The following is a 12,425-nucleotide window of genomic DNA, read 5'->3' as shown; positions in this document are numbered from 1 at the left end:
GAGCTTTATTGCCTTATGTAGGACTATTTTTTTAATTCATGAAATATAGTTCATATGAGAAAGTTGGGAAAAAATGCTTACTCTTTTCCCTTTAATTGCTTACTTTTAAAATAAGGAAATGGTAGTCTGGCTATAAGCACTGTTTACAGATTAAAAGTTTGTGCATTTTTTTATTTCTCTTTCAATGAATAATATTAGAACTTGTGGATTTTTATATATTGAATCTGTTTCCACAAATTCCAGTTTTTGTTCATCATAAAATTTGAATTGTTCCCTCTTTAACCAGTGGGAACTTCTGCAATGATCTTTAGTTCTTTCTGTACCGTTAGCCTTTGATAGCTTCTTGGCTGTCTGGCCCCACCAGATGTCCCAAATCCCTTTTGTTTGCTTATCACACTTTAATTACTATCTCTCCAAGTTTCCTTAGTTTCTTTCAATGAAAAGTGTATGTATTTTGAAGATGGAAGCACCAGAATTTCCTAGGATATTGTCAATGTGTCCTACGAGAGAAAGAGAGTCAAATATGACTTCAGAGTTTTTGGACTGAGTAACGAGGTCAGTGAAGTTGCCATCCACTAAGAGGTAGAAAGATGCAGTTGAAATGAAGGAGTTACAGAAGTTCAAACTAGATACTGATTTTGAAATTTTAATTACATTTCTAAGTAAAGATATATAGTAGGCAAGTGGATACTCACGTCTGAAGTTCGATAGATAGCAATTACGTTGTCATCATCCTATATTGAAAATTAAAACCACAAGACTGCAGGAGCTCACTAAGGTCGTGAGTTTAGATAGAAAAAAGAAGAGGTCCAAGGTCTGAGCCCCAGATTTAGAAAACCTAGGAGAAGAAGGAGAACAAACATATATGTTGACCCTATTAGCATTCTTGAGAAACATTCCAAGAAAATATTTTTCTGTGTTTTGAGACCCCAGTAGTATTTCACAATAATAATCAATAATAACGTTCTACTTCCTCTTCAGGTGAAGGACTTTCTGAAAGAACTGTAGAAATTATTCTTTCCGTCACTTTGTGTATCCTTTCAATCATTCTTCTTGGGACAGCTATTTTTGCATTTGCAAGGTAAGATTTATTTGTACTCACTTCCCTAAGCTGCTTTATGGACATTATTCAGTCATTTGCAATCAGGAGACAAAAGCCACAATACTCATTTGAATGGGGAATATTTAATTTAAAAAATTGCTAACTAGTTGAAATAGTTAACTACTATAGGTGATAAAAGAACTCTCATGGGGCTCCTGGGTGGCTCAGTGGGTTAAAGCCTCTGCCTTCGGCTTGGGTCATGATCCCAGTGTCCTGGGATCGAGCCGCACATTGGGCTCTCTGATCAGAAGGGAGCCTGCTTCCCTTCCTCTCTCTCTACCTGCCTCTCAGCCTACTTGTGATCTCTGTCAAATAAATAAATAAAATCTTAAAAATTAAAAAAAAAAAAAAAACTCTCAAGGGTTCTGAAGTAACAAATCCTACAAAACGGCTGCTCTCTGAAGGCTGAGGAAGAATGGACAATAAAGGAACTGAGAATTAGAAGTCTCACTCCAAAGTTTGACATAGAATGTCTCCGACAGGCACATACAGCCTGTCACCTAGCAGCAACCCGCGAGCAAAGAAAATGTCAGAGGGAAGGGCCTCTGCTCTGTTGTGGGAAGCTAACTATCATGAATGGAAGATAGGCAGTCTTCCATTGGTCTGTAGAAACAGCCCATCTTGCTGAATAGTGTGGGGGATGCTGAGCTACCAGAATCATTCACCAGTGAATACAACTGGCAAAGGGAAGTATTATAGAATCTAGCTCCATTATCACAAAGCAAGGCGAAGAAGGCTGGGTTTAAAACTAAGAGACAATAAAGTGAAACCACAAAAGCTGAAGATGCTGGGATTTCTGCATTTTTAAAATAACTTATAACTCAGATAGGTTTAATGAAAAATATTTTAATTAGGTCTAAATCTTAAAGTTTATACAGAAGAGATCATTTTTACAATCAGGACAACACTTTGAAGACGTCCAACTTCCTTACATGGTGGACCCCTTTTTCCTGTTTATTTTACCAACAAGTCTCTACTGCATTTTCCAAGGGTCCCTTTAAATTTCTTTTTTTTTTTTTAATATTTTATCTATTTATTTGACAAAGAGAGAGATCACAAGTAGGCAGAGAGGTAGGCGGGGGTGGGGGGTGGGGAGGTGGGGAGCAGGCTCCCCGCTGAGCAGAGAGCCCAATGTGGGGCTCGATCCCAGGACCCTGAGATCATGACCTGAGCTGAAGGCAGTGGCCCAACCCACCAAGCCACCCAGGCGTCCCCAAGGGTCCCTTTAAATTCCCAGTATCAGTCTCCTAATTCTTGCTGTTTACAGGGCCTCAGGGGAAATCTTAGTTGTGGTCCTAAAATCTGGCTTCATAAAATAGTTTTTGAGCTAAAGGGGCCTTATATTTGCAAAAATAACCATGACACTAATTTCCTAAGTAGCTCGATAGGCTGTTTTTATTCTATCTAGAGAAGGTGGCCCCATATTCCGTACGCCATGCATCATCTCTTTCACCATTAATCTCTTAAATCATCATTTTGATGGCTAATTTGAGGAGCTCTTGAAACAAATATTTTTCTTTTGCTACATACTGTTCTCAGATTCAGCCAGGAGATGGTGAGGGAATGTCATTATTCTAGGCACTTTTAGGGATGGATTGTGTAAGATATCTTCCTTGTCCTGAGGGGTATGCTTTGGCCATATTCATATTGTTTCCTTACTCTAAAAACTTTTCTGACTTTTCGTCTCCTTATAGGATGAACTCCTTATGTGGGCAAGAAATACTTCCCTCTTATTCCCTACAACCTCCTGATATACTTCTCTTCAGCCAAATGGCTCTGTTCTCACCTGAACATTCTTGAGGTTTTTATACAACTCTGCTTTTATCAGTCAGCCAGAATTGTGCTTCTTCCTCCTTCTTATTCTGGAACACTCAAATCAGATCTCACTTTTTTACTTCCTATCAATACTAATAGCTGTCTTATGAATTGGGATTTGGATTTTTTTTTCTTTTTATTGCTTTTGCTACATTTAGATCTTGCTTCTCAACTAAACTGTAATGTTCTTGAGAATAGGCACTATATTTTATACTTTCTATTCCATCCTGAATACACAACTGATATTACATAATAAGTGTTTGAAATGTAAAAGATTAGCTAATATCACTTTGTAATTACCATTCTATGTCATAGAAAAATAAACATGTAAAGGGCTTAAAATGGAAGGACTTGGATTTAATTCTCAAATTCATGTGACTTTTATTTTTGAACCTGAGTTTTCTGAATGTAAATAAAGATAACATTATAAGATGCACAATATTTTTATAAAAAGCCAATGGGACAATTCAAAACATATTTCTATACATTTTCATGACTGTAGACATGCCATTGTCTTTTAGCACTGGTGCTGATAGCAATGAGTGGGTTCCACTTCGGCTTACTTTCTCTTTATGACAAATCTAGAGACAGCTAGAGGGAGGAAAAACAAGCTCACAGCATCAGCTTCATTTGCACTATAGTTTTAAATTTTGCCAGTGGTCCAGGCCCTGATCAACAGATTCTCATTAAAATTTGAAACTACAACAAAGCAACCTGTTAAAGGAGTATAGTAGAATTGGGTTTTATGAAATTAAAACAGGGGAAAGAAGTTAAGTAGCTAAAAATCTGCACCATATTCAGAGACATGACCCCAACAAAGAAAATATTGGATGGATATCTTTCCTTAAAGAGAAAATGAAACTTAATTTCATATGCTTTCTATGGTATTTTCTTTTCGGACTTTACCACACTTATTTTAGAATTCGACAGAAGCAGAAAGAAGGTGGCACATACTCTCCTCAAGACGCAGAAATTATTGACACCAAATTCAAGCTGGATCAGCTCATCACTGTGGCAGACCTGGAACTGAAGGACGAGAGATTAACGCGGTGAGCACACTCCTCTTGGCGAACAGTGGTTCAGAGGGCCTGGAGCCATGACCCTATTCTGACCTATGCTTGTTGGAAGTGTTTGTGGGGCTCCTATTTACACAGGTCATAGAGATCTTCTTTCAAAGGGTGACCTCCATCTTCTGCACACTTCTCACTGGTGTTCGGAGAATCACTTAATCTTCCTCATGCTTTGGGTTCAATATGAACCTCGGACTATAATGTTCAAGCAAGGTTTTTTTTTTTCTGAGACAAATATTTTTACACATTAAACTTTTAAAATTATGTGTAATAATTCACTTCATGTGATTGATTTCTTTTATATTGGATTTTCTGGAAATGTCCATATTTTTAATTACAAGTTTAATTAAATTTGTGATGACTTGATATTGTTTTTATCACTTTTATAAAAGCCTGATAGCTCTTTATTTTAGTATGAAATTACATTAAAAATGTAACTGTGTATTAACACTATATTTTTTAAATTGCTTAATATTTAAAAATGAAATACAAAGTAAAAATTACCTTTGGAAGGAAAAGTGTGTCATCAGTATGTACTAGAAATAGTAAAGGTGCTTAATTTTAAAGAGAAAGTATTTTAAGGCCTTTTGAGATCATTATAAATCATTCAAAATGTTGGCACATTTGAAAAACTTGTCTATTAAGAAAATTCATCAAATCCTTAATAAAAACTGTCATCAGGCCATCATAACAAGTTTAAATTCTTATAAGATCCAGTATTTTGTGATGATTATAAGCACATGACAGTTTTTACAAAGTACACGAACAACTCTTCTAGGCTTTAAAAAAATTATTAACTCCAGAAATAGGCCGTGAAATTCTTGAACTTAAAAAGGAATTGTTTATAGTTGTCATTTAGCAAAACTGGTCTTTACCTAAGAGAGCAACTTTGAAAAAAATATCTCATATGTGTTACAGAGGGAAGTGTCATCCGGTAAGCAGGGGCCTTCCAAATACTGCAAAATGAAAGTTATCCAGTGTTATTAAATTAAAAGGGTCATCCTGCAGATTAAAAGGAAATCTCTTCTGCTGTCCCCCTGTGGGCCACCTGAACATCTGTAGCATTCTCCCAGCTCCCTTTTTCAGTGTTCGAGCCACCACCACAGACCTGGAGTCTCCGTGTCTTCTAACACCCCAAAGTACAAGGGATAACACATCAGATCTCTCACTACAATTATTTTTAGTTGTTTGAACAATTTATTTGGATCTGTTCATACTAAAATGGAAACTTCTAAGTGTCCAAACACTTTTACGGCAATTTTTTAAAAGAAGCTTTATTGATCCCCCCAAAGTCCTCAGTTAAGTAGATCTTTAGGAGACCGAAAAGACTTAATAAAGTGAAAAAAGGTAGTCCGTATTAAAGTGCTCGTTATCGAGGAGGTTATCATTCTAGGCAGGCTGTGGTGAGGTTAGATTCCTTAAACTCTGTGTGTTTTCACAGTTTGCTCTTTCCTATACTTCTGAACTTGGCCATTGTCTGAAAACTGGAAGTTGTTTTTTTTTTTTTTTTTTTTAACAATGACTGTCATGGCAGCTAATGGAAACAGTGGATAAGGATTGCATGGATTGTTTATTATTGGTTTTTTATAAATCAGGGGCTGCCTTATTTCTCCTAATTATTTATTTTCTCAACTCCTAATTATTTATTTTCTTGCTTCCAAGTTTATTTATGTATATATGGATTTATTTGTAAAATGATGTAGAAGTATCTTTCAAGTATATTTCAAATAATATTATTTATTTTTGCACATAGATCTTTAGTACATATTACCCCCAAAATTGTAAAGTTGGAAATTTTAACATCTATGCTTTTTACTTTCTCATTTTTGTTATGATTCCAGCATTCATGACTGTGAAATATCCTTATTTGTAATTCTGGTGCCTCATAAGACTATGCTTTGCCTGATTATTATAGAAATTTATTAAAGTAACTATCAAGTAGTTTGAGTACTAGCTTCATTACAGAGATCTGTCTCCAGATTTACTATTTTTGGAAGGTTTTTCATGTTAATAAGGTCAGTTATACAGTAGACAATAAGCCTAGAAGAAATGGGAACTAACGGATCCATAATTAGTCATGTGCACACACATGAGGAGCCGTCTTTCAGTGAAGCTTAAAGCCCTTCACATGTCTTGAGATGCTGGAAGATCTAAATCTATTAGAAGTCATATAGGTCATGAGAATAGACCACAGAGACTGATAGTAGATTCTGAGAGTAAAGAATCAGGGAGTTAAAAAAAAAAAAAAAGAATCAGGGACTTTGACTTAGTTTCTAAATTGTTGAATAACTTATGTCATAAGTCTTTGTTATTTGCAGGAAAGAACTTGGGTAATTTCTTTTTTTTTTTTTTCCTGAAGAAAATTCACTTTATTTTTTTTTTTTGCTTTCTTTTTTTTTCTTTTTTTTTTAATTTTTATTATGTTAAGTTGGTCATCACTAGTCATTAGTCCTTGATGCAGTATTCCATGATTCATTGTTTGCATATAACACCCAGTGCTCATTGCAATACGTGCCCTTAATACCCATCACGAGGCTAATCCATCCCCCATCCCACTCCCCTCTGAAACCCTAAGTTTCCCGGAGTCCACAGTCTCTCATGGCTTGTCTCCCCCTCTGATTTCCCCCACTTCATTTTTCCCTTCCTATTCCTAATGTCCTCTATGCTATGGTAATTTCTTTTAAATCTACCCCAATGAATCTTGGAACACTTCATCGAATACTAATGATGACTTTTATGGTTACTAACATAACATAAAATGCCATGGAATTAAAATAAAATAAAATAAAACTGAGATACAGCACAAAAAAATATCCCACTAACATATGCTCTTTCTACCTGAGGCTTACATATGTTCTTTTCCTTCTAAGCTGCCCACTTTCTTCATGCTAATGGACTAGCAGTTTTCCTCAGTTGTCCAATATCTTGACATGTCCATAAGAGAAATGATAAAAGAAAAATATCTAATCAATACTTAAAATACTAATTTTAGGGAGCTATCTGGTTGACAACAGTCATTATGATGCTTGTACTAAATCCTGTCAAGGACTTGGAATTTTATAGTTAAGAAAGTATTCATTTTATGATGCGTGCCCATGTATTTATTTACATGTTAAGATTCATCCTGTAAATTTTGTGTGTCACCTCTCATTAATTATAAATTACCTGATTCACAAAGGATCTGAAGAAGAATTCTCTCACATTGTACTTTTTCTTCCTGAAGAACAAAACTCAAAGGAAGATTTAGTACTCTAGAAAAAAAACAAAAAACAAAAACGATTTAGTACTCTGGAACTCCATGAGAACATTCAGGATAGGCCAAAATAATGTTTTCAATTTCTGTTTGGAATGATAATTATATCATTTCCTTATGCACATTTTATATTTAAGTTTAGACAGTGCACAATATATTTCTTAGGAAGGGTTGAGCTCATCTCTCCCACATTCACCTGATTAGAAAATGACCCTTGGGGTTTATTATTTGATAAACAAACAAAAACAGCCACCTAGCCCAAGGAAGTGAGAAAGGTTTCTCAGAGGAAATATTGGCAAGATCAGCATGCACTCAGGTGTAACAGACCTGTCTCTTCAAGATTGCTGAGACCAGCTGGCCCTATGGGTTGCTTTAACTAACTTAACTACAACACAAACTACCTTCCCAAGAGAGTTATAACACTTAAAATTAAATAACCTAACAGAAGGTTCACAAGTTAAATATTCTATTTGCTAAAAATGTTTATTTTTCACTGTTTCCTTACCAGGCTTAATTAAGTTATAGTAGGTTCTTGCTCTCCCTCTTCCTCTCTGCTCCCCCACCCCCCTTCCTGGCCATGGTGACTAAATCGGGAAAAAACAAAACAAAACACAGTAGAATAACATTAATCATGTTACTAATCTAATTACTTGACACTCAACTTCTTCTGAGCCTCAATTTCCCCACCCAAATTTTGTGCATTATTCCATATTAATTCTCTTACCTATTTTAGGAATGTACTAGTGCATTAATTAGACTCAAGACCTAATCCAGTAATCATGAATGGAATTAAAATCCTCAACAAAATAAAGGGAGCAATGAAATTGCTCTTTTAAGAGTATCTTTCTTTCTTCAAAAACTTTAGAAGTTTGCATATTGAATTTTTATTAAACGTATGCGTTTTCAGAAAACTCTTATAAACTCTAAATCAGCATACATTGGGAATTATTATTATTGTTTGCAAACTTCAAAAAATTAAAAATCACCTCATTGTACCTTTGCATAGAGGGCTTGTTAACATAATAATTGCCACTGTTTTTGAGCAATTACTATGTGTTAATTCTGTGTATAATGATCCCACATAACCTTTTCAATCCTTGGTGGTAGAGACTTTTTTCCCCATTTTGCAGTTGAAAAATGAAAGATACTTAGAGAATTTAAGTAACTGACCAGGTAAATAGGACAGCCATGATGCTAGCCTGGGTGTGTTGGATTCAGAGGTAACAAGATACGCTTGCCCCTCTGTGTGCATGTGTATGTGTAACTTGGAAGCGTATTAGGTGAGATCAATTTAACCCTTCTTAAAAAGACATGACCCCATGGGATCCTTCTTCAAGCAGCTTTTCCTATGCTGAGAAATGATTCTGCTTTTTTTTTAATTCTTTGTTCTTTAGTTATATGGGACAAAGGAGTGATGGCATTTTAGTATAGGCTCAAACTTGCAGAAACCAAAAGATCTTTAGTAGTACAAGTCTTATTGTACCTTCAGTAAGAATGCATGATATGTGATACATGTGATATATCACATCACATGTATGTGATACATGTGATACATGAAATTCTGTGTAAAACTGTTGGTATTTCAATCGCCATCAACTCTGACAGGCTCTAGCTATGAATTTTTACTTCTCTCTTAAACTATTTTGCAAACAACGACAAAAATACATGAATCCAGATAAGAAATGTCTGACAAATATGTGAATTCCAGACAAGTGTCCTGAAGTAGGATGATTTAATTAATTTAATGCTCATGTTCTTGTAGTAGCAAAAGATAATTCAGTGTGTTTGTGTACTAAATACATAATGAATCTCTACTTCCAGATATTCTTCATTTTTCTTTAGACGCAAGGAGATTTTTGTCATCCAGTAAGTTACTGTGGTGATGCAGAGCTCTGCTGTGATTGTTTTCATCTTGTCAGGTGGTGTGCTCTATATTTTTAAATGCACTATATTGAGCGTTTCATGGTTTAACATGCTATTTTTTTCCAAGCCAAAAGGAAAAAAAAAAAAAAAAAGCCCAAGCCCTATGCTTTCTACTTACAATATGTCCTCTATAATTTGCATGCTATTGATATGGTAAAGTTAGCCTTATCAAAATGCACATTGACTCATAATGTGCATGTCTTAAGAATTTGCTGTGTTCTCATGTTGTGTTAGCTTTGATAGTAAAATAAGTATCCACCTCGATTCCTTCACATGCATCTTGTCTTATTATTACCACGATACAAAGCTGAGTTCTCCATCTGACAGATGGAGTCTGGGCCCGCACTTCACACAAGCTCATTTCAGCTACCAAGGTGGTAATCTGTAAGGACCAGGATGATGAAATGTCCCGTTCTGTACCTCTGGGGCATACACAGAGTGACACAGTTCATAGTATCTGCACTTCTGCACTAATCAATGGGTAGCTAGCTGTGCACGCTTTCAGGCACTCCTCTGATGCTCGGAAATGCCATTTATATGCTAGCACAAAAATTGCCTTATGGCTTCTGAAGGTAGCATAACAAAATGTCAGCATTACCAGTGACCCCAGCAACAGATTGAATGCCCCAGAGATAATCAGTTTCTTCATGCAAAGAATATGAATGGAGGCAAAGAACAAAAATGTGTTTGATTTTAAAACCCCACATCTATGACAGAGGAATCAGTCTCCATGAGCTACGAGGCTGGATGGGGCCAAGATCCCTGACACTCTCATTGATCACGGATAGTGCTCAGCATGATTAAAACAGTGGAAGCCAGGACTCTTTCTACTCTAATCATATTTAGCATTTCGGAATCATAGGTTACCTTGTTTTACTTCCTATTAACTAATTGCCAAGTTTCCATTGACAGAATTAAAATGGTTTTATAAAAATACATTTTCCTCAAAGGACCTGCTTGATCAGATTCAGTTGTCAAAGTGAGATTGTTGAGCTGAAGGTTTAAGTGATCACATCACACATAAAATATCCATTTCCAACCAGCCCTCAAAGCTGACCTCTCAGGACTGCAGACTCACAAGGGGTCTGGTAGAGCAGCTCTGCCAAGTAACTTTCTTCGTCATCATGAAACAGAATTTTTTTACTTTTTTTTCTTTTTCTTTTTTATTTTTATTTTTTTACCTTATGCCATTAATGCCTCAGAAAAATACTTCTATTTTTACCTCGTGGTTTTCCTCGAGCGCCACATTTTCTCCCTTAGAATCAGTTAGTAGTGTCCTATTTAGTTAGAGCTCTTACACTGATAGAGCTGAACTTAACGGTTGGATTCATCAGAACCTTTATAGAACACACCTGCGCATAAATCCTATTTGCTAAGGTAGATGTAGTCTTCTTCCAAATTTAGTTTTTTGAGGTTACCTTCTAACACCGAACTGAGGAACTTTAGGGCTAACTTGCCTTACTAGCTAATAGTTCAGGCTCCAAGCACTCCTTTTTTGATGATACCGTGTCATCTGTGTCCTCTTCACTGTGGTCTCACTGAGAGCCTGCGCCCCTCTCTTCACATAGCTGCCAGCAGTTTTTCCAGCTTCTCTTTCTACTCCTTCTGCCCTCTTGCCTAAGGTGGCTAAGCTTGTGGCCCTGGCCGTAATTGAGAATATGTGGCTGACAAAATAAAACATCTGTCAGGAATTTGTTTTCCGATGTGCTAATGTGGAGAGGCTTAGTAATAATGAAAATTCAACTCCTGCCACCTTGGGAATCTTTTCTCAGCTCTTTGACATCAGCAAGAATATTGCTTTTCCTTATCGATCTAAAAGTCCCTTTTACCTCTTTTGGGTCAAAGAAGTATCAGCGGGCATCTGCCAGTTGCCAAGCACTGTTCTGGGCCCTGGAAATGCCGTGATGAAAACAGAAGGGGCATTGACTCCAAAGAGCTGCCCTTCAAAGGGCTAAGCTTTTAAATCTAGTTGTCTTTACAGATATGAGGAGATATACTGAGAAAATACTTAGATAGCACTTACTAATTGACTGTTTTCTAACTGAATAAGAAAAATTTATATTACTTATGGAGATGTTTATCTTATAAGGTGAAGTCTGAATCAGCTATTCAGTTCCAGCCATCAGGATAATGTTTTCTAAGTTTTTTTCACAGTTTTATTGAGGAATAACTGACATTCGTCACTGTGTAAGTTTAAGGTGTATAGCCTAATGGTTTGATTTACAGATACTGCGAAGTAATTACCACAGTAGGTTCAGCTAACAAACTTTTCTTTTCATATAAATACAATAAAAAGAAAAGAACGAAGAAAAGAAAAACGGAAAAAAATCTTCTCATGATGAAAATTCTTAGGGTCTCTTTTCCTTACAACTTTCAAATATACCATACAGCCATGTTGGCTACTGCCATTGTGTTGTACGTTACATCCCTAGTACTTATTTAGTTTAATACTGGACGTTTGTACCTTTTACCCACCTTCTTCCAATACTCCCTCCCTCTGTCCTCTGAGTCTTATAACCACAAAGTTGATTTCTTTCTCTATGAATTTGTGTTTGTTTGTGTTTTAGATTCCACATATAAGTAATATCACAAGTATTTGTTCTTTTCTGTCTGACTTATTTCACTTAGCATAGTACCTTCAAGCCTACCCATGTTGTTGCAAGTGCAGGTTTTCCTCTTTTTGTGGCCAAAGGAATTCCTCTGTGTACAAATGCCACAACTTCTTTATCGATTCCGCCACTGATGGACACTTGGGTTCCTTCCATTTCTTGGCTGTTGTAAATAATGTTTCCATAAACATGGAGATGCAGATGTCTTTTTGAGTTAGTGTTTTCTTTTCCTGTGAATATATTCCTAGAAATAGATTTGCTAGATCATCCAGTAGTTCTGTTTTTAACTTGATGAGGATTGGTTAGGATAATTTTTAAATTTATATTAGGGACCTCAGAAAAATCATTGATGATTTGATAAAAGAATAAAAGAATGAATGATAAAAGAATGAAGAAAGATCTGAAAATGGGGTACCTGGGTGGCTCAGTCAGTTAAGCGGCTGCCTTCCGCTCAGGTCATCCAGGGATCCTGGGATCGAGCCCCTCATCGGGCTCCCTGCTCAGGGGGGATCCTGCTTCTCCCACTGTCTGCAGGGCTCCCTGCTTGTGCTCGCTCTCTCTCTCACTCTCTCCCTGTCAAATAAATAAATAAATAAAGTCTTTTTTTTTTAAAAGAAAGAAAGAAAGATCTGAAATAATACCATTCTAAAGCC

At 36.2% G+C, this 12,425-nt stretch overlaps 1 protein-coding gene across 1 annotated transcript in view; it reads left to right on the top strand.

Annotated features, from left to right (window-relative positions):
- The window catches only part of PTPRQ (protein tyrosine phosphatase receptor type Q), a 198,581-nt gene that overhangs the window by 154,180 nt on the left and 31,976 nt on the right, over positions 1-12,425 (top strand). Inside the window, exons 35-36 of the mRNA XM_044226332.1 lie at positions 982-1,081; positions 3,838-3,966. Of these exons, the coding sequence (XP_044082267.1) occupies positions 982-1,081; positions 3,838-3,966 (229 nt within the window). The remainder of the gene's footprint in view (positions 1-981; positions 1,082-3,837; positions 3,967-12,425) is intronic.

The sequence above is a fragment of the Neovison vison genome, chromosome 12 (genome assembly GCF_020171115.1).
Source record: "Neovison vison isolate M4711 chromosome 12, ASM_NN_V1, whole genome shotgun sequence".
Classification (NCBI taxonomy): Eukaryota; Metazoa; Chordata; class Mammalia; order Carnivora; family Mustelidae; genus Neogale; species Neogale vison.
This window is presented reverse-complemented; position numbering and strand designations above follow the sequence as displayed.